General features: G+C 40.0%; 1 protein-coding gene and 1 pseudogene across 14 annotated transcripts in view; one reads left to right on the forward strand and one right to left on the reverse strand.

Annotated features, from left to right (window-relative positions):
• Positions 1-23,802, reverse strand: part of TRPM3 (transient receptor potential cation channel subfamily M member 3) — a gene marked incomplete at its 3' end in the record, with an annotated part of 933,308 nt that overhangs the window by 191,525 nt on the left and 717,981 nt on the right. For 8 of the 13 annotated variants that reach the window (XM_082401351.1, XM_082401348.1, XM_082401346.1 and 5 more), the window contains one exon: positions 11,141-11,215. The exons of the other annotated variants lie outside the window; for them this stretch is intronic. In XM_082401351.1, coding sequence (XP_082257477.1) covers positions 11,141-11,215 — 75 coding nt within the window. The remainder of the gene's footprint in view (positions 1-11,140; positions 11,216-23,802) is intronic. 13 annotated transcript variants of the gene reach the window in all.
• Positions 12,504-13,418, forward strand: LOC309633115 (transcription and mRNA export factor ENY2 pseudogene; annotated as a pseudogene). Its single transcript has one exon. The product of its transcript is annotated as a transcription and mRNA export factor ENY2 pseudogene (transcript).

Raw genomic sequence — 23,802 nt, forward strand, 5'->3', positions numbered from 1 at the left:
GCAATTTTCCCTTAATCAACTGACCTGAGATCCAGGGCACTTAGATCTGATTTAAATTCTCCTGAAATCAGGAATGATGCCAAATGCCCGGTTTCTGCGCTGACTGGTTTTCCTGTGGACTACTGAGATTGCTTCCTAACTGATTTCTCTGCCTCTACAACAATCATCACATAACTGCTAGTCATCATCTGTAAATGCAGTCTTCTCTGTAACAATATTTAGTGGGTTCCCATTGCTTATAGATAAAAGCCCAAATAATTTTGCATGACAGACAAGGCTCCCCATATTCTGGACCCAACCTTTATTCACAGCCTCATCTCTCTCTCCAGAACTTTCTGTTCATTCTGATTCTAGTCTCATCCAGACTATCTTCCTTATCCTCCATCTAGGACTATTCTTAAATTTCCCTTTAGCCATCTTAATTTTCAGAGAGGAGTATCTTTCCCTACTCTTGGTTTCATGAGGAGGAATTTTTCCTAAGCAGATCCTTGGGTTTTCTATGCTTTTACTCCTTGGTAGATTGGAGAATAACTGGATTTGCCCACTCAGTCTCTCTCTTCTTTCTCTTGGCATCTTCCTGCCTGCCGGAAGCCTGACATCTCCCAACTCCTCCAGGGCTCCGTCCCTGTGGGTGTATGCGGTGGGGTGGGGAATGAAGGCTTACTGTGGAATTCTGCCTAATTCTGGGGAGTCAATAATCCCACTTGGTCAACAGTCTAAAAGCCATGTCTGCTAACTTGTCCCCCAACTAAAAATGATATTCTGAGTTCCATCAACTACTTCTTTTATTTCTCAAAGTGTTTAGAACTTGGATGAGGAAAAGAGGTGCTATTTACTGCAGCCCCTCAGAAACCCTAACTCAATCTGCAAAGTCCAGTTCAAATGTTACTAATTCCTGAGGCCCTTCCTAACTCCCTCAGGCAGTATTAATTATTCATTCCTTTGTAGTCCCATTATTTATTTATTTATCTACATATCCTGTGGCAGTTTTTAAATTCTGCCTTGCTTTAATGAAAGTTTCATCTACTACATTGTAAACTCTTTGGGATAGAAACACCCACACCCCTCTTAGACAACATTCTGGTTTCCATAGTGCCTCATACTTAGAAGGTAGTTCAAATAAATGATTGTGAAATAAAATTAGAAGGTACAATGCCTAGGGTCTATACCTTGGGACTAGCACAGCTGAAACGACATGAATAGATGGGTTGTTATAAGGGGACTAAGTATCACACCTCAATACTACTGATGTGGACTGCTGAAAGTGGAGATGACAGCCATTTAAGTGGTCCCTGGTGTCCTTTTACAGGCCTTCACTATTGGCCTTAGTGGTGGTCAGAGACCAAGAAAAGAACACGTTGAGTGACCTGGGTGGGTGCTCACACATTGCCTTGTCCATCTGGATTAAGTCTGCAAGAGTCCAGATTCTTAGGAACTTGAATAGCCAATTTCAGTTCAGCTGTCTTGTACTTTTAAATTGAAGCCTTATTATTTCTCAGAATTGGACGCAGCTGCAGTGACAACGTGTCCTGGCCACTGGGGAGAAAGACGCGAACAAAGGTTTACACTCTTCCCCTTGCTGGAAGGATGTCCGTGAAAGCTATTATTTCCTCCAGTTGAAATAAATAGGGAACTATATGACTGAAGTAGAAACCTAATTCTGTTCTCTCTGAGGTGATGGATATGTTTTAGCAGCTAACTTGCTGTAGGCCAGGAGTGACCTTCATTCACCACAAAGGTTATTTAAGTTATTAGAATAACTGACTGCCATTATCATGTATGAGACAAAGGAAGGGTACTGATTATTTGGAATCTAGTAATGGTATTTAATCCAATTTCTGACCAGCAGTTGGGAAAAGCGATACATTTTTATTTGATTATCTGGCATCTTTTCCAAAAGATAATGTGTCCAATCTGATCAAATTTTCACTGTTACTAAATCCTCAGTGAGAAATACGGTGACAATGTCATGGGAAACCTTTCCTCCGGTGTCAAGTTTCCATGTGGAGGGCTCCATTAATGTGACACATCTAGCCCCTTGTCCTTCTCGTCTCTATATATAGAATTGAGTAACCTGGTTGCTGGTGACTAATGTCCATGTTTCTTGATTGGATAGGACTAGTCTACTAAAAGTCTCTCAGTGAGGAGGATTTAGCATCTTTTTTCGTTTTTCTCTATGGACCAGTGCCAGTCAGTGATATTAGTAAAATTGTTTCTGTAGACCTAAATTTCTCCTCTGGTTGGCTGTCTGAGGGCTGAGGTAAGCAGGCAAACCCATTTGGCCCTCACAATAAGTCATTATCTTCAACTACTTCATCATTAATAAAAGTGATATTTTGATCTCCATCTGCATAACTCCACTGTTCAACTCTCAATTTGAATCTTGTCCTGTCAAGAGTGAGTTATAATTTACTGGACTTGCTCAAGCTCCAACACCATGAATTACAATGCAGTCATTTCTGTTTCTGGCATTCATTTTGCAGCAGCATCTAACAAACTTGAACCTCTGGTTCAAGTTTGTGAACGTGATCTTATTTTTTAGACACAAATATGGCCTTTTCTGAAAGACAATTTTTTCTTAATGTCTTTACAGCTCCTTAAAAGGAAACAACAATTGCCACAGATTTTAAAAAAGCTTATTAAAAATGGAACCCAAACAAGGGAGCTTATCAATTTCTGGGTTGCAGTGAATGACTTCATGTAGTGAAGTCCACTCGGCCAACTGACTGAAGGCAGTTTCTTATTCCTGTAGGGGAAGTAGTGGCTACGAAGCACCCACCAGGTGCTGGGCACTCAGCCAGGCGAGTTGGATATGCTCACTTAATCTGCTCACCGACCCTATGATAGAGATATTATCATCCCCATTTTACAGTTAAATAAATTGAGGCATTGAGAGTAAATCTCATGTCTGAACAGGGTTTCAGAGACCTATTAGGAAATTCAGAGCCTGCACTCTGCACTCTACTGGCTTGTCTCTCACTAGGGTGACCAGGTGATTTATCATACAAAAACCAGGACATTCTTGCAAGTGAAGGGGTCATCATTAATAATTATTCTGGGATGACAAACATCAATATAAACCAGAATTATTTAGTTTTGGACAAACCTGTACATATGATCACTCTAGGGTCTCAAACTCGTTTCTAGCAGATGTTTAAAAATAGATGCCAATTCTGGATATTTAGAAAGGGGCCTGAGTTTGTTCACTGTTCCTTTGTTCACCTCTTCCTGGCTTAAAAAGGCTTAAGACTCACTTGTTGCCCCTCCCTGATTCTTGAGATCCAGTTTCTAGCTCCATCTAAATAAATCACAGCTGTTTGTTATCAGAGATATTTCTTCCTCTAGCCACACAGAGGGATGAAGCTCCAGGGAAGGATTAGATCATTAAGCAAAGGAAAATAGAAACAACAGTACAACAGCACCTGCATAAATCCTGTAGGGGGAAAAGATCAATAAAGTTTTTCTCATGTTCTAGCATATCCTTGATGGAGCTGGATATAAATGCCTTCTACTTTTCTCTCTTATAAATAAATGTCCCATTACATTCTATCACTTAAGCACACTGGAGTGTCGTGATGAGGAATCAGAGACAGTCAAGGCCCAGGGGCATGGGGGCGGTTAACCTCATTACCCTACTCTGTCGAGTTGGTGTGAAACAGCCACTTGAGTTATTCCTACTGCTGCCACCAAGAGTCATTTGACATCAATAATCAGTGCTACTACTATCATTCTAGTAAATGGGTTACCCTAATATTACATAGAAGAGCGTGGCACTCTAAGGACTGCTCTTAAAATCCTGATTCTAATGTGCAAAGAACTAGTTTGTGCATTGAAAATTATCACAAGAAGAGGTGTGTGGAAATGCCCATTTCCAGTCCTCAGCTCTTCTTACCAGTGTGTGCTCTAGGATCTAGCAGGATGGCTCTCAAGCCTAGCATGCTCCAGAATCACCTGGAGGATCAGCTAAAATACATGCTGCTGGGCCCCACCCTCAGAGCTTCCGATCAGTAGGTCTAGAATGGGACTTGAGAATGTGCATTTCTAACAAGTTCCCGGATGATGCTATTGTTGCTGGTCCACGGACCACACTCTGAGAACCAGTGCCCTAGCATAAAGCTGTAGGGAGTGGAGACTTTTCACCTGTGAAAAGAAGTGAAATCTAAGATGTGCCCCCTGGAATAAATTAAGATGAAAGCCCATGGAGTAGGACTGAAATGTCCCTGTTATATTTCTAACAGTCTATTGAAGTCTGACTAGGAGTCAGCAAACTTTTTCTGTAAAAGGCCAGATAGTAAATATCTTCAGCTTTGCAGGCTAGATGGTCTCTGCTGCAAGTTCTCAACTCTGCCACTGTAGCATGAAAGCAGCCAGAGACGGTGCATGAAAGATGGAGCATGGACACGGCTGTATTCCAATAAAGCTTTATTTACAAAGATGAATAATGCAATGGATTTGGCCCACAGGCCATAATTTGCCAACCTCTGAGTCTAACTAATGTGATAAATATGATTCATATATTGCAACATCTGTTAGTATGTTGAGCCCAAGCATGCCTATGATCAATGAGAAACCAACCAAGCTGGAAACCTCTGTCAGCCAAGCACTGACACCTGTTTTAGCTGCACGTGATTGGTTGACTATTGCCCGCACTGGAAGATATGCACTCTTCTTGCAATTCAACCCCTACAACCGTTTAAAAACCAATGGCTCACCACTTCATCCTAATTCAACAGGGGTTTCACTGCACTGCTGGAAATTACGTACATTTAATGTATTCTCTACTTGGTACATTGCCTAAAAGTCAATAAAAGTCAATCCTGTGTATCAGGATCATTGATTGAGTTATCAGTTAATTCATATTTCGTTTTAAATTCATTTTTTCTTCTCCTTATTTCCAAAAGGGCCCACTGGGCTGTCTTTTCTCACAAGAGGTTTACGTTGGTGGCCTGAAGATAAGCTCTCATGATGGTTTTTGCTAAAGAACTAAGCTCGCTGATGCCCTGAAGAGGAGGAAGAGAAAGACAAATGTATTTGATGGGGAGAGGTGGAAGCGGATGAGATGGGGAGGAAGTTATCCAACTCCTGGGACAGGCAGAAAAGACTCGCAACATCCCTGATGGTCAGTTCCCGGGTCTCTCCTTACTTGTCCTGTCAACAGCATTTGACACAGTTGGCCATTCCTTCCTCTTGGAAATATGTTCTTTGCTTGGCTTCCAGAGAGCATTCTCCTCTGGTTTCCCTCTCACTTCACTAGCTGCTCCTTCTTTATCTCCTTTGCTGGTCTCTCCTCTGATAGAAGGACTGTCTCGAAGCTCAGTTCTTGGTTCTCTCCTGTCCTGTCCTCTCCTCACACACTACCTTGGTGATCTCATCCACTCACATGGTTTCATATACTGTCGACACACAGACAACTTCCATATTTATAATTTGAGGCCAAATATCTCCACTGAACTTCAGTCTCACATAACCGTGACCCTCTCGACGTCTCCACACATGCTATGAGGCCTCTCAAATCTGACATGTCCAAAGCTAAGTTCCTGATATTGTCTCATCCCTGCCATCCCCATCCCCACAGTCTTCTCCAGACTGGAAAATGGAAACTCCATACTTCTACTGATCAGCCTCCAAAACCTGGAACCATACCCCATATCCAATTTGATGGTAAATCCTGGGCTTCCCTGGTGGCGCAGTGGTTGAGAATCTGCCTGCCAATGCAGGGGACACGGGTTTGAGCCCTGTCTGGGAAGATCCCACATGCCGCGGAGCAACTAGGCCCGTGAGCCACAACTACTGAGCCTGCGCGTCTGGAGCCTGTGCTCCGCAACAAGAGGGGCCGCGACAGTGAGAGGGCCGCACACCATGATGAAGAGTGGCCCCCGCTTGCCGCAACTAGAGAAAGCCCTTGCACAGAAACGAAGACCCAACACAGCCAAAAATAAATAAATAAATAAATAAAACAAATAAAAAATAAAGGAATTCATTTAAAAAAAAAAAACTTGCCTGGTCTACCTTCATATCATAGTTCAAATTTGACTACTTCTCAGCTCCTCAACTGCTACCACTCCTAGTCTAGTCACCATCAGCTTTTGCCTGGATTAGTGCCATTTTCTCTTGACTGGCATCTCTGTTTTCATTCCTGCTCCCAATTTGGACGACTCTCAACTCAGCAGGTACAGCGAGTCTATTGAAACATACAAGACCACTCATTCCTTTGCTCAAAACTCCACAAGCTCCCATCTCCCAAAGAGTGAACGTGAAAGTCAGAGGTCTTACAGTCCTTGCTGGCCCTGGCCCTTGTTTCCTCTTTGGCCTCCTCCCCACTCCTCTCCTACTCTTCCACCCACGTGGTCACACAGGCCTCCTGATGCTCCTCAAACATGCTGCCCACATTCCCACCTCAGCGCCTTTTTAATGTTGTTTCCTCTGCTGGAAATGGTCTCCTCCAAAACATCACACAACTTGCTCCCTCATTTCCTCCAAGTCTTTACTCAGCTGTCCCCTTTTCAGGGAGTCCTCCCCCTACTCTACTGAGAATTGCAGCCCCTTCCCTGCACTTGCCTTTCTGCCTTCTTTGCTTTCTCTCTCTCCCTGGCACTTATCACTATGCAATACACTATGTATTTTACTTGTTTGTTCTCTGTCTCCTTCCACTCAAATGTAAGCTCCTTAAGGGTGGGATCAGCACAGGCATCTGGTCTGAGGGGGCTGCTGTGAAGTGCACTTTGGGGTGCTGAGTCGGGGCTGCAGAGCCCTGGGCACGGGGATGCCAGCTGCAGCAAAGATACCGCTGGCTTTACTCGGCCAGGCAGCACCAGAGCCTTCCACCCTGGAGGGACCAAGCAGGCTTGGGCAGTTGTTTTTATCAGTGGTCACCTTGGCTGGGGGAGGTTAAAAGGCTCTTATTCAGTTTTCCAGGTACACCGTAAGCATGAGAGAGGCGGGTAGGGAGAGAGAGAGGACAGTGGGGTGGGGAGAGAAGAGAGGAGAGGAAAGAGGGAGAGAGGTGGGGGGACAGGCGAGAGAGAGAGAGAGAGAGAGAGAGAGAGAGAGAGGGTGGGAGAGACCTAATAGATAAAGATTGAATTTACCAAAACTAGATGGAAAGCGGGCTTGGAATTGGATTTATTTGAATTAAGGAAAATTGTTATTATGTGACATTTCCTACATACCTAAGTTTATGAACAATAATTCATACTCAACAGTTCTTATTACTTGAATAATGGAAATAAATAAATCAATGGAACAAAACAAACCCTGCTCCACTCAAACCAAGAAAACAGGATAGAAAAATGGAAATACAGGGTATAATGAACTTTCCACTTCTCCCCAAACTCCACCATGATTTCATAATAAATTCTGATGTGAACCAGAGTCAATATGCACTTCCTGTGTTCTCCCTTTGGGTGGACGAAATGCTGCTAATGAGGAAGGGTTCAGCTCAGATCTTTCTGATGACCAGGAAAGCTGACTCTTCAATCCTCATCCCTCTGTTTTAGCAAAGGTGCACCTGTTTTTCCACCCTGCCTCATTCCGCCAGGAATTGCCCACAGAACCCCATGTGGACCCAGAGACGTCAAGGCTCATTAGCCAACAAGAACTGTTGATTCCTCTGCCTGGGATTTAGGACTTGAGTGTTTGCCTGCCGGGTTGCAGCATGTGGGACTCTGTGAGGCTTGTGAAATCTGGCCTCCTTGCAGAACAGGGACAGCCTGTTCAGTAAGGGTAAGAGTGCTTGCTGCTTCAGCGATGGATGCCAAAAAAAAAAAAAAAAAAAAAATCTGCATGCTTATTTGGCCAGTGTTAGGGCATAACATCTCTATTTTTCTCCTATTTCTCAGGGCTTAATGATCTTAAGCTGAGGGTTCAAGTTAAAAGATTTTTATTCTGTTAAAACTTATGACAACTTTATTACTGACATCTTGGGAGCACTACTTCTAGTCATTTTCCTAGCCTATATGAAATATAGCCTTACATCCACTAGTTTAAATGGCTTGAAATGATCCAAACAGTATTTTCAAAGGATGGGCAAATTATTTTAAATCCTGGGAAGGGGCTCTGAAGGGTCCTATGACAATTGCCCTGGCCTGACCCATCTCCAGTGAATTAAAATCTCAGCCTGCTTTTTTAAAAGACCCCTAGAGAATGAGATACCTTATCGTCTCCAAATATATCCTACTGTAAAATTGTTGATTATGGCAGAAAAGTACTCAGTCAGCACGAGTTTTCCCATCTATTTTATGTTTATCTAACTTTCTAAAGTTAGCTATGCATTTCTACTGAATGGTTGATCCTAATCTAGACTGAAAAGCAGCCATGGGCAATTATCACTTTAGATAAGTGCAGAAAAATCAATACTTATTTCTTTTTCTGTGTAAATGGAAATAATGAAGCCATGATGGCATTGGCTGCTACAAAAATGTATATCCTAGACTCTCTAAATCCACAAGATAGAAATGATTTGACAACAAGCACAAGTCAACAGAAATGCAGTCAAATTTCCAGAATAAACGTTTTTATGCCCATGACAGTTGGAAGTATGCATGATGGTCTTTACCTGTACACGTTCCTATTTATTTATCCTCCCTGACACTATGTATTATTGTTTTATTATGTGTCCTTTCTATATAGCTTTTAGTTTCTAAACTCTTCTATTACATTTTTACGTCAGGCTGGAAACAAGAGTTAAAAATAAGGCCAGAAAACCATATACTGATGTTTACAATAAAAATTTATTGAGCACCTACCTACCTGCATGTGCCAGGCACTGTGCTAGATTTGCAGGATGACAAAAGTGAGTATGACTCAGGCTCTGCTCACATGGAGCTCACAATCTACAGGTGATGGGGAGGAGGTGCAGGCAGACAACCACTCTACCAAAGAGGCAATACTACAACACAGGTTTATACAGAGTGCTGTGGGAACGGGGGTTATGTGGTGAATAACTGAGCCTAAGAGGATCACGGTGTGTGTGTGTGTGTGTATGGTTTCTGACAGTATTTCAGAGAAAAGAAGATTTTCAAGCTGAGACTTAAGAGTGTAGGTTTTTGCCAATAAGTAGAGTTGGGAGAGGTTGGAATTTCAGCAAATGTCAAAATGGGACAAAAACACATCGAACAGGGTATGTCCTTTAAGAGAAACTGCAAGTAGCTTGGACTGGGTGGGACATAAGGTCCACAGGCATTAGGAAGGAGACGAAAGCTAGAAAAACAACAAATGAGAAGATATGGAAGGTCTTCCAGTTAGTGAAACGAGGAAGAGACTGAGTCCCACCAAGAAAGTTGCCATCAGAAGAACCTATTAGTTCTGACCAGCAACAGTAAATGTTGCTGACTTTGAGACCAAAATGCCAGTCAAACATTTGCAACCCAAATCTTTCTAATCTGAAAGGAGATCTCAGCATTCTTCCCTACATGTAAAAGAACCTAAGAGTCTTATCAGAATGGTGGACAGTTACCTGTTTCAGACTCATTTGTTTACAGGAACTGTCCCAGTCCCTGAACAGAGAGTTCCAATGTGGAATGGGGTTCCTTCCTAAAAAAGAGAGAGCTCCTAGCTTGAATTGGAAAATAAGTCAGATAAACAAGACAGGCAAATACCAAGAAACAGGTTTCACTAAAATTTGTTCTACTCCTTCAGTATTATTCTTTTGACTCCTTTATTTTCTTGATTGACAGGGTGACTTTTCATTAACAAGCATGGCAAACAGTTCAGTGTCACAGCCAACTTCTGTCAAGCCATTTTATAAAATGAAGAGAGGGCAGATGTTTAAACTGTAATTGTCTTCTTCACACAACCTATCCTTTGAAGGGAAAATTCTTTAAAAGGCAGAGAAAACTTCAAACAACACATTCAGTTGAGAGCATCTGGAAAATGGCAAGTTATCACAGTCCAAAGTTAACTGATCATGAATTTGGTATTTGTATTTTGGATGGTCTTCTACTTGATTGGTTGATTCTACCAGTAGTAAAAAGTCTGAATGATTAGGCTGAACATGTCTTGGATTAGGCATCCAAGGAAGACAATGAGATGTTCCTGATATACATGTAACCTGCCCAGAGGAAGTTTAACATCCTTTTTAGGTCACTTGATTTGAATCCAGGGCTGTCAGTCTCTGAGAATATAAATTCACTGTTTCTTACTTCCAGGGCTCCCTGGATGAAGTTCTGCTATGACCTTTAACTTACAGAGTTGTTATTTATCTCATGGAACAATTATGAGCTCAATGATGGAAAACTTCATGTCATGGTTATCCCAATGCATTGGATGATGGTGCAATGATCAAAAAGATGCCAGTGATGACAATTGAACGTCCCTTTGCCTTCCCAGCCTCCTTCATATATTCTCAGGCATAGGATGACAAAGGGAAGTCCACGAGTCACATGAAGAAAGACTGTAGCCATGGGCACACGATCAGGAGCTCCTCTGTTTGTCTCCACCCCTACCGCCCATGCCACCACCCTGTCCTACTTCCTCCTCATCTTGTTCCTGTGAATTCCTCTACCATCTTGCCACTAACCACTGTCCTCCACCCAAAGTTCTGCTGATGATTATTCCCAGCTGAACCAATATTCATCCCGTGTCTGACACAGAGTTTGTGTTCAAATAGTTGTTGAATGAAATAATGACCCCCAAACCCTCCAAGGTAACAAAATTTTAGGGGAGTGTCTTTTTGAATGAAATAATGCTTCCTACGTGGGGTGAAAAGAGCAAGGGTTTTGGAATCATATCAGCCTAGGTTTGTACCTGTCTGTACCACTAACTGGATATAAAACAAGGGCTTAACTACTCTGAGATGCCATTTCATCTACTATAAAGAAGGAAGATAATAATTCCTACTTTGAAGGGTTTTTGTGACTATTGAAAGAGACAGTATATATGAAAATGCTAGCACAGTGCCTGGAATATACTTGGACCTCAATAAACACTCATTTCTCTCTTCTCTGTCTTATGTGGTATTATTAAGATGATAAATAATAGGGAGTAATTAATCTCTGGTGTGGTTGGATGTCTTAGAAGAGATAAACAGCAGTCACACGGAGGGATAGTGTTAGGAATTTGTAAAGGAAATGATTATTTCTATGGTTAATTTTCTTGGTTGGGGTTTAAGAGGAAATTCATGTTGTCCATTAATTATACTTACCAATTGGGTCTAATTGGCAACTACCCCAAAATGAATAAAACAAGCGGGAGTCAAGAGAGAAAAACGGCAGGCATCCTGTCAAAAAACAAAATCTTTGAAATTTCTACAACCCAATGGTTGGATTCACATTTTATTAAAGCAGTCCAATCTCCCAATTTATAAATTTACACATGTGATGGCAACCCAATTGCATATTCAGACCTATGCAAAGCATCAAACAGCACTCTGTACCAGCTATGCCTTGTCTCATTGCCCCCTCAGATAAACGGGTCCTTAAAATCAACATTCCCTTTGCTGGAGGACATAGCCTTCATTATTCTGTTTCAGCCTAGATAACTGTTGTAGTGGTTAAAGGGTTAAATGAGTTAATCCATGTTAAGTGCTTGTAACAATGCTTGGCACTTAGTAAATCCTCAAGAAATGTTTGTTTTTGTTACACTAATTATAACAATAATTATGTCTTCCAAGGCTGAATAAATACTGGATTCCTCCCTCCCTCCCTTTAAAAATATTTTTTTTTCTGATTTCTAGAGATACATGTCTTATTCTCAGGTAATTAGCTACTTCTGACCTAAAAGAAGTACTTTTTCAGAGGCTAATGTACTTAACTTTTCTTTTTAAAAGGGAACTGAAACCAATGCCAATGTGTCACTCAACATATCTCATGTTCTTTACTGAACAGATCCCCACATTTCCCTCTCTTCTCTCATGGGCCAAGAAAACGACCAATTAGATAGATAGATAGAACCATATATATCTATATCTATCTGTCACATATTATCTGTATCATATACCTCTATCTATCTACCTACCTACCTACCTTTCTATCTATCTTCCAAAAAAAAGTCGTCAAAGACATTTCATTATAATAGGTTTCCTACCAATTCTGGCTATTCTATCCCAAACTGGGAGAGAAATTTAATGGTAAATAATGTCTCTGGAATTGTTAACTTTCTAACAAGCTAGTTTTAGGCTAGATGACTCAGGCAGGATCTCATTTCAAATCTAGGCCTCAGGAGAATCTGCCTCTGCCCGTTTTTGCTCCTTCCCTAAAACAGCATTTACAGAGGGGCCCAGATCCTTGAGTTAGGTCTTCTAGCCCTAGTGTCCTAGGATCAAGCCAGACTTCTAGCGCAGCCACAGCTTGGGGTGGTAGTTGTTGGTTGCTGGTTGGGCAGGGGGTAGCTGGTTGGTGAGAGACATAGTAGGGTCTCACCCCATTTTTCATAAAACATGACTTGGTAATTCCTCAGTGCCCATAACTTGGCAGGGCTGCCTTTCATAAGAACGTACTCATTGGGGAAAACACAAAGCAATATCACTTGAAGCACAAAATATAAGGGTTGGTTCTTCTGGATTATCAATAGTTTGCAAAATAACAAGCCAAGGAGGGTCTAGGTCCGGGCAGCCGAAGAGTGTGGTAGGTAACCGTCGTCAGCGCAAGGGTCATTTCGTCACTGGGAAGGGACGGCCCTTGCCCGCGGTGATGGTGGTTAGCAAGATGAACAAAGATGCGCAGATGAGAGCAGCAATTAACCAAAAGTTGATAGAAACTGGAGAAAGAGAATGCCTCAAAGAGTGGCTGAGAGCTAAATTAACTGAATGTGGCTGGAAGGATCAGTTGAAGGCACACTGTAAAGAGGTAATTAAAGAAAAAGGACTAGAACACATTACTGTTGATGACTTGGTGGCTGAAATCACACCAAAAGGCAGAGCCCTGGTACCTGACAGTGTAAAGAAGGAGCTCCTATAAAGAATAAGAACATTCCTTGCTCAGCATGCCAGCCTTTAAGACTGAATTAGATTGTGTTGTTTTGTGGTTTTATTTCTGAAAGTAAAACTTGCCAGACTTCCCTGGTGGCGCAGTGGTTGGGAATCCGCCTGCCAACGCAGCGGACACGGGTTCAATCCCTGGTCGGGGAGATTCCGCATGCCGCGGAGCAACTAGGCCCGTGCGCCATAACTGCTGAGCCTGCGTGCCTAGAGCCCGTGCCCCGCAGCGGGAGAGGCCACTGCAATGAGAAGCCCGCGCACCACAATGAAGTGCAGCCCCCGCTTGCCACAACTAGAGAAAGCTTGTGCACAGCAAAGAAGACCCAAAGCAGCGGGGGTGGGGGGGGAACTTGCCATAAATTAGGAATCGATTTCCCAAAATAAAATCCTTTTTTGTATGATGGTATACAGTTTTCAGTAATGATGCATACATTTGTATTGATTTTTTTCCCTAAATGTGTTATTTTAATAAATATCTCATGAATTAAAAAAAAAAAAAAAACAAGCCAAGAGTAACTACTGTACATTTTCCAGAAAGTTACTAATTAGCACCTTCCTGAGAACATAAATTCAGCTTGGGAGCACACACCTCCCCAGGTCACTCCACCACTTTGTGCAACAATTAGACAGATTGCTAAATATTACGAGCAAAACCTCAAAGAGTTGATGACACAAACCCTCCTGGAAATTTACCACAAAAGCGCTTGTTTAAGGAACCAAGCACAAAATTGGCTTAGCTGCGTCTTTCCTGCAGACTGAACAGCACACTGGCATTTTTAGTTTCTTTCTTTCCCCCCACAGTTACCAAGCCCTAATGAACAAAAGTTAAATGACATTTTAGTGCAGATCAACCAGATTTCTTGCCTATTTGTTGCACGGCTAAAAATGGAAATGTCTGAACATCCAGTGTCTGTTGATTGTGATTCCAATTCTCTCGATACTTCCTTGCTTACCCTTCAAGATGCAGTGGAGAAAATGGTCTCAAGGGGAAAAACTGGAGAATAAAGGGCTAAGGATTTTGCATCAAATACGTTGATATCCTAAGTGCCCTGATTTTATTCCTTGCTCAGGTGCCTGGAGAACCTTTTCTTATTTGAGTTCCCCTGGTGCTTTGTTAAATAGAATAAGAGAAGTACCTCCCAAACTAAGGTAGTGACAATGCTGAGCAAAGAGTAGCAGTTAGGAGTTTGGAGTCGTGAGTTCAGGTAAAAGCTGTGCCAGTTAATTCACTGTATGAATTTAGGTAGGACACTTGATTGACCTTTTCCAAGTGGGCTTTCCTATCTGGAAAATGAAGGCAATGAACTAGGTGAAATATATATATATATATAATACCAATGATAATATATAGTTATAGATATATAGAATCCCATGAGTATGAATAGCTCTGCTTCTGCCCCATCTATATATCTATATCTATGTATACACAATAATGTCTCATTTATCATATTACACTATCTTCTACCTTTACATCATTCTATTAAGGAGGGTCAATAAAAGGGAAACAATGAAACATCTATATCTTATCCTTATGATTTTGATGATTGCGTTTCCTAAAAAACAAACTAAGCTTAGTTCACATGTAGACCTTATTTATATTTGCAGCTGAAACTTTGCTTATGAAGATAGGAAAAACAATTTAATGAAAGTAAAATAAATGTAATTAGACCACATGCTGTGCACTACCTTTCTAAATGTTGAAAGCTTTCACCCACATGGCTTGCAATCCATTGCCCACATTCCATCTGTCAAAATCTTCCTGAGAATACCTTGACTACACCGCCCCCATGAACATTCTATCCAGAAATGCTTTCTGAATTCCTGTTGTATTTCGTATCATTCAAGGGCATCTGACACTTGTTGCTGTTTGATGCAGCCCTTTGCACACTGAGAGCCCGTGGAGCACACGGTTGAGGCATGGACGCAGGCAGACTTCTTGGCTCTGCCACTTTTTAGCAGTCTGACCTTGGGGGTTATTACTTGACCTCCTTTGTGCCTCAGTTTTCTTTTTGGCCAATGGGAATAATAATGGTACTCACTTCATAGGGTCGTTGTAAGGACTGAATCAGTTATTCCTTGTAAAGTTTTAGAATAGCACTCAATAGCTAGTTATTGTTAACTTATTTGTAAAACTCTAAGTTCTTCAAGTGCACAACTATGTCTTATCTTGCTACCTCTATAGTGCTTTGTATATTGTAGGCACACAAGCAAATACTGGTGGAGTAACAGAAGAACTATCAAGGGGAAAATAACAGAGAGAGCGATCACTACTTATTTTAGATGACAGATATTTTGAGTTCTCATTCTTGCCATATTTAGAAAAGCTGATGAACTTCTGACATGTATTTTGGCTCCATACAAAGCATCTTAAGAGTACAGTGGAGTCAAGAATATAGTAGGAGCCATTTTTTCCAGTGTGAGCATCATAGACAACATTCAACATGAAATGGCTGTTGAATGAGCTGTGTGTGAGCCTACTCCATCACAGGGAGTAGGATCCAGGGAGAGGCGAGCTGGACTTTGGGGTGCCCCAGAGCCTAATAAAAGGAAAATGAATAATTTAGCTCTACTGAATTGTGCTCATGGTAGAGATATAGAAGTAGGGCATTTTCAGTAGCCCCATTATACTAGGCTATCTGGTTATGGCTAAGGATTGGGAATAAATTTAGGCTATTTTGTCATTTACCAACTCCAAACAGGGAAGATAATTTTGGTTCTGATTTCAGCCACTATCAAATATAAGATTCAAACCTGTTATGTTGTCTTACTGTTTTATACACATCCTTTATATGATTTGAGAGTATTATTCTCCATGGCATGTCTTTAACCAGCCTCTTCCCTTAGGTCTCCTGACTTGACTCTTTCCTTTTGTCTTAGATGAAGCAAAGAATTGCCAGCAGACTCAGTGGGCAAGAGAAATCAAGGTGTGTCAAACACAGCTGTGTTGGCTCCTTACCCACAGGTCAAGAATGATAAATATACACTTGTGGGAAGAAAGTACTGAACATGGATAGGCTGACTACTTCCAAAAAGTTTTCTTCCTTCATCCATCCTTCCTCCTCTCTCCCTCTCTCCATCCCTCCTTTTCTCTCTCCCTCCTTCCCTTCCTTCCTTCCTTTTATAAAAGCTATATTTGGTCATTGTCAAAAAACAACATTGAGAGGTTTTTAAAAGGTATTAGTGGAAAATGTCAGTTCTCATCTTACTTCTTACTTACCTCAAGTCTCATTCTCTAGAAGCTATAATTGTTCACCTGTGTCCTTTCAGATATTTTGTAAGCATATATACACACACACACATAATTTTAAAAAACGTAAATGTGATCATAAACACACAGTTCTACTGTCGTACAACAGGCTTTAACTTAAGAAAAGGACATAAAAACTACCACTGGGTATCTTTCCATAGGAGCCCAAACAGAGCTATTACATTATTCATAATAACTTTACAGTCTTTCACTGTTATGTCTACGTATAATTTAATTAGTCACTTATTGGTGAATCTTTGAATTATTTCCATTTTTATTACTGTAAACAATATGGCAATAAATATGCATAAAATAAATCCCTAGAAGTAAAATTACAGGGCCAAAAGGTATGTGCATTTAAAATTTAATAGGGGTAGCCAAATTATCTTCCAGATAAGGTTGCCCATATTTGCACACCCTCCAGTACAGATTTCCATACACACTTATTGACACCAGATATTTTTAAACTTTGTTTTTTGTCAATTTGATAGGTTAAAAAACATTTCATTGTTGTCTTAGCTTTCATTTCTTTAATTTTGAGTGAAGTTGAGCATTTGTATTTTCTTCCCCAAGATTTTCCTGTTGATATACTTTGCCTATTAAAGGATTTTCCTTTTGGATTTGTAGATGCCCTTTACTTATTATGTAAATGAGCTCTTTGTCATGGTTGCAAATATTTTCTTTGCTTTCCCATTTGTTTTTTGAATTTATTTATACTATTTTCTAATGGGGTTTCTAAACATTGAATCTATTTTCTACAGAAACTTAGTTTGTCTGAATGGAAAAGTCACAATACCTCTGAGTTTGGTACTATAAAAAGATGAGGGAAAAAGATATAGGCAAGGCAGAAACAAGGCCAAGAAACTGTTCTATTCAAAGAATACCCAGAGAGGAAAGGCAAGGTTTATTTTTAAAGTGCCGGCCTCTGGCTTCATTAAATCTGTACTGCAATAGATCCTCGTAGGCTTTATTCACTTAAGATAGAAAAGAAACCCCGACTGCTTTTAGCTCTATCTTTTTGGTTTTACTGAGGAACACAAGCTAAAATCAAAAGAAAAACTAACTAGGGTTGGATCAATAATACACATGTATCTCAGTCTCTAAAACAAGGTGACCCAGTTCACCATTTGTTAAGAGAAGTTCTACTGATTAATCTTCTTATAACTGTCAGTGTCAGGAAATACTCTTAATTATATATTTATAGGCATTCAGAAGGTTTCAAGAGCCTTTCAGCTGTATCTTGCCAAATTATTAGTTATCACTTAGGGGTTATAAAATGTAGGAATGTCAAACTGGATAACTGGCATAAGAGAGCTTTAAATCCCTCACAAATGCATCTGCTTTCCAGGTCTCCTCAAACGTTTCCTCAACAGAGTCGGAGGATGCGCTGCTGCTTTTACTCCCTAAGATGGGTTTCTCATCCTTTCTCCCCAACTGGGCCAAGGCCCAGTTACAAACTTTTCCCCTCAGGGAGGATTTGAGAGGCGAGCAATCTCCATTCTGCTGCCTGTTACCAAGAGTACAGTCCTGTGTAGGTCACATGAGAATTATTTCCTAGGATTTATCTTTGAAACATTAATATTAAGTACAATGTCATAGAAACACAGAACTGAATCTTTTCTATTTATTTTTAACACTTAGGCATTTAAGGTTACAAATGATGTGCAAGAAAATATGTGGCTACAGATCCATTATGGAATGTATACAAATTATGCATAGTATATAGCCTATGCAATTACTTTGAGGCTAGGAGGATCTGTTTGAGTTAACCTAAAAAGTTAACTAAACCAGGATGGTCTAAAATAATGTATATAATTTTAGACAGCTAGTCTCAATCCCATTTCAAGGGGAATTACAATTTCCAGAACCAGTGGAAGACTCTTCAACTACATATGACTAAGAACCACACACGTGAAGAGTGAAAGGGCATGATATGAAGCATATGCTACAGGAGTTATTTATGGACAAAGCTACTCAATGAACACACTAGAACATGTAGGTGTATCTTATTTATGAATGGCAGGTATGTTTTACCTCATGTGCCAACTCCAGCCAATTCTTAACAACCATCTGTAATGCTATGCTGGAAAGGTGTGGCAAAAACTGCTGGCTGTACCCTAGTATCTATTTTCCTCCTTCATAGTGATAGAACTTTAGCTGTATGCCCAGGATAAAGACTACATTTTTGAATCCCCCTTTTGCTAGGTGTGAATATGTGACCAAATATTGGCACATAGGATGTAAGCCAAAATCCTGTATATGACTTCCTCATTGTGCCTTTAAGGGAACAGGTTATGACTTTTTCCTGATTCCTTCTGAGCAGAATGTAGATGTGATAGTGAGTTCCCGCAGACCATGAAAACAGGGATGTGCAGAGCAAAAGAAAGAAGAAATCTGAGTCCTCAACATTGTGAGGCTACCACAAAAGGCCTGGACTCATGTTCAGAATAACACATGCATAAGGAATAAACTCCTGCCTCATTGAGGCATCCATTGTTTTGAGTCATTGTAACAGCAGCAGAACCTGTGTCTTAATGAATGCAAAATGGTCCTGAGCTGTATCAAGGCTCAGTGGGAAAAGTGTCTCGCTAGGTTTGCAATGTCAATAGTGGGCAAGGGACCCGATGGTTCCATGCCAACTCTAACCTCTTACTGTATGGCTATCCAACTTACTCCAAAATGGAAAACTTTCCAAGGAAGCTCTGATGTGACTCATACCTTAGACCTTCCCTTTGCCATATGCCTCCCTCTCTGTGCTATTGTTGACACTCAGGTTTGGTCTCTCTGTATTTGGTATAAATACAAAGAAATGAGACTTACTTAACAGTCATAATAAGAATAAAAATAAATAATTTATGTAGTATTTATGATACAAATTATTTATTTATATATAAATGACTACAATCCTTTAAAATAGCCTCCCAGGAAGCTACCTGCTTATTTCAGTAATGCTGCTGCTGCTAAAATATCTTTGGAATTTTTTGGAAACTGTAAATTCACACATTTCTTGTAATAATATGACTGGGTCAAAATCACTTAAATTTGTTTCATACCAAATCAGCAACTCTTTATTGAGCACTTACTATGCATAACATTAACGCTAGTTTTGGTGTCAGAAAGGTTGGTAAATAGTAAGGATTTAATAGTAAGGATGTCAATAGTATTCTTTAGATAATCTATGTCAAATTTCCAGGGTAAGTCGGCTTCATAATTTAACAAGAGAAAAATACTAATACGTATAAGGGGTCTATTACAGTCCAGGGAAATGAGAGACATATATTAGAAATTAAATGTGAATTTTTAAAAAGCACTGCTTTATGGCATTTTACATCATGAATTTATTCATTCACTCAAGATTTATATTACTGCCCTGCTCCCTTATTTCCAACATAATTCTCAGTAATACATAGATTAAAAATTAGAGGTCTCTTTGTATTCAGTTGCAAACTCTTTATTCTCCTAGAACCTTGGTTTATTAAAATATTCCCTTGGCAATGAATTCTAGTTAGTAGGCTCTCCAGGGGCCTGCAGGTAAAGCGACCACATTTCTGGGCTTCTGTTTCTACCCCCAAATCAGTTATTAACTGTGGACTGTAGGATTTCTCTGAACATCAAGGACTCTGACAGTAGAGTCCCCAGCATCGAGCACATTTCTGGAGTCACTGAGCCTGAAACATACAAAGCAGTGGTGCTAAGAGCGGGTGCTGCCGAAATGGAAATTCTGATTTACTTCTTGAGTCAGTTCTGCCTGTTAAGCAGGTCAGTGTGTCTCTTCAAATGAAAAACAGCTTCCTTACAGCCATTATGGCAGAAAGGTCAATTCAAGTCCATTTAGTTTTCAAATAAGCTGAGAGCTCTAACACAGATGATGACTTTGGTCCTCACCCAGAAGAGAACGGATTCAGAGCAAATGAAGTTGGATATAAGGGAGAACTTCCCAACAGCAAGGGATGTTAAGATCTAAAGGACATGTCAGGGCTGACATCCAGCCTATGATGTGGACTGAGGACACTAAAGTCTTCACACGTTGTTCGATATTTTAAATCTCACTGCTGGCTCATGATTGCTGCTTCTTCTACGTCTTTAGACTAGGACAGAGTATCTTGGAAGTGTGTGGTCCTACCACATCAGGTGTGGGCTATTGGAAAGATTTGGGAGAAAAAAAAAAAGAAAAACAAAACTCAAGGAAACAAAATCCGAGTAGTGTTTCCTAAGGGATGGATTGGCATTTGGTCCAGGCAATTAATTCTTCATGTGAAACCGTCCTGCACAAGGTAGAATATTAACATTCCCTCCTCCTCTCTGTGTCATTTGGGAGCACCAGAAATTGTGTCAACCAAACCCCTCTGATATTTTAAAATACCTCCTACGGGACGCAGTGTCACCTTGGTTGAAAACCACCACAGCCATGTTTAAGAATTATCACCAAAAAATGGTGGTAATCGAACAAGGATACAGTCATGAGTATTTTTTCTGATTATGGAAACTTCACTGAAACAAAATGCTGTAAAATTGATGAGTGTCACATCATGATCTTTTTAAAATAAAATCTCCTGGAACCCATAAGACTTTATCACTCTATGGATTAGCCTGTTCATGGGACTCCTGTACCAAACAACTCAGTGGAAATCAGAAACATCTGTTCCCATCATAAAGCATAACTTACCAGGGATGACATTCGGTGCTACTGGGTGACATTATTATCATTATTATTTTTTGTTAGTTTGTGTGAGTTAAGCACACAATCATATATAAATAGGTGTACTGGTTTAGGGACTGCATAACAAAACATCTGTTCTTTTTTCCCAGAGAATTCTAAATAGCAGTATCCTCAAATACCAAATTTGATTGTGTTTTATGAGTTCTGTGATCATTTCTGCTACTTGTTTGCTTAGAACTGCCAAGCAGATTTTAATCTACTGCTTTAGAGAAAGTATTCTTTGTGGCTTCATTAGAGGAGGCTATGCTCAAATGTCAGTTGTTACTCTGGGGCAAAGAAAATGCACAGCATCAAATTCTCTTTCAAGAAAACCCTGATGGTGGCAAAAGCGATGGTTACAAAAATCTAAACCTACTCAGACATCCCCATTCATTAGTACTGCAGAATGGGTGTATCTATAATGACTTGCCGTGGGGACAGAGTCTCTTAGACCAGATTTAGTCTGACATAGATTTCACTTTATAGTATGAAGATGACAAAGTTGGAAAATTCTAGCCTCATAATGAAATTTCCAACAAAGTTAAAGTTCACAAATTAATTAAGATATATAATCCAAATAAAACTTTGCATTTAGCCAAACCTAAAATAAAATTCAAACACAAAGGAGTAACACTTTCATTAATTAGAGCCCAAAACCAACTAGATTTCTGTCCTCTTCCTCCAATCTCCTTTTTAAACAAAATAGTAAATTATAAGAAGGAAATCTGATATTGGCCTAAATCTAAACTTGACATATAAATCTAATCTTATATATTCTGGACCAATTCACATTTAGCCCAAATTCTAACACCTCCACCAAATAGAGTTCTCTGCAAACTTAACTGACATTCATAACGATTGCTCCAAGACACTAGAATAGCTTGACTCTCTAAAGAAATATTAAATTTTCTCCATTATATTCTTCACTCAAGCAAGAGGAACAACTACAGTTTAGAATATATTTTCAACAATAATGAAAAAACAAGAGTTTTCTGTTTATTGCTGCAATGATCAAGACTTTAAATCAACTACTCTTTAAGAAGTAATGTTAATAGAGGCTTGATAATATGTTTCAGAATACAATTTTGAGTCTTATTTTTTTCTTTGGACCCTTTCTGTAACCCCAGAGATACATGGCTTTTCCCTAACAAGCAGAGACAGGTTCGATTTGTGGTAAAGATATTCTGACAGACACCCTAGACTCTGATGTGCTTCAAATGAAGGTCTGGATTTCAGGCTGGAATCTATGGCAGCCCATCAGGCTATATCAACACAGAACATGGTTTCCCACTGGGGGACCGCTGTGCCACCGAGAAGGCAGGAAGGGAATCAGTGTTTCTGAACTGCCACATGCCAGAATCCTTTCATAGGTTGACTCATTTAATCACCACACTGTGAAAAATTATTATCCCTGGTTCACAGACACAGAAACAAAGTCTGAGAGAAATACGGTAATTTACCTAAGGTCACAGAGCCATGAAGATCTGAACCCCCAGGTCTCCCTGTTTCTCTCAGCTTATACCACTGGCAAAAGGCAAAGCCTTCCTTTTTTCCCAAAAGTTATATTCTTCCCTTCAAATGATTCAAAGAAAGCCACAATTGCTGGGGATTTTTCTAATCTTCCTTTTTAAGAACTGCAAGGTAATATTTGTTTTAAATGTTTTTTGGCCAGCTTAGTGTAGAATTTGGGACAAGAAAAAATGATTATCAAAATTTTAGATAAATTTTAACATGTGATAACATAGTTCTTAATTTTTATTTTTTTGAAAGAATTGTTAAAGGGTTCTTGGATAAGTATTTTCCATTATGTTGCTCCTAAGTTAAGGAAATACTTTAAAAATCTACCTTGCATGTGGTCCACGCAAGTTAAAGAAATGCTTTGGTGCTGAAATATTTATAGATGAAATGATACACCGTTTGGATTTCTTTCAGACTTACCCGGAGGAAGATGTAGGTGGTTATATACATAGAGGAAACAAGATTGGCTATGGGCTGGGGTGATAGTTACGGGGGTTATTATAATATTCTCTAATTTTTTTGGAAATTTTTTTAACAGCAAAAATGTATGCAGAAAATATGCTTGGGATTTTATAGGTTCATCAGGCTACTTACATGTTACTTTCTGGAGCAGTCCCTTGGTATTCAGTCTTTCAGGTAACACGTGTTTATTGAACAGCTACTATGTTCCCAGCATTGTGCTAACTTGATTCAACTTACATGAATACGTAAACAACAATAAAATAAATATGAGGAACTGCTTATTATGAACCTTTGCTTACTTAAATGGTTTGAACTTAACATATGTAATGCTTGGCAATACTAACTAAAGGTGTGGGTCACCTTTGATAATTCTCTTAATTACTTCTCTGCACCTTATTCTGATCTTTTAGATGAATGATTTTATGTTCTCGTGAATGGGCACAGATGTGGGTGGGAAACCACTGCTTTCATCCAGACACTGACAATACTCCTGGGATATAGGTATATAGAGTACATATAGCCTCACTCCCTTGCCTCTCTCTTCCTCTTTTCTACTTGCTTAGCAAAATCCCAATAGCCTCTCAACCCAAGTCTCTGCCTATTCTACTATTCAAGCTGAACATGCCTGGAAAAAAACACACATCCCTGATGATTCATGCCACTGCAAATTTATGACCACAAATATCAAGTGGGCAGTCCTACATTTCCCTAGTCAGCTCACTCTCCCAGGCTCTACACTTGTTTTTTCTTTTTTCTCCCTAATCTTCTACACCTCTTGCCTTTCCACACTCTTAGCCAATGACCTCCTGTATTATTTTCTTCAGATATAGAAAGCATCTATAAAGAACTACCTGATCTTCCCAGCAGAAAATGTTCCATTCCACCTACATCTGCACACATAAACTCTGCCTTCCCTCCTGCTACCCAGGATGAAACTCTTCCTGTTCTACCTATGGCCACATT

This window comes from Balaenoptera borealis (genome assembly GCF_965194805.1).
Source record: "Balaenoptera borealis genome assembly, chromosome: 8".
NCBI lineage: Eukaryota > Metazoa > Chordata > Mammalia > Artiodactyla > Balaenopteridae > Balaenoptera > Balaenoptera borealis.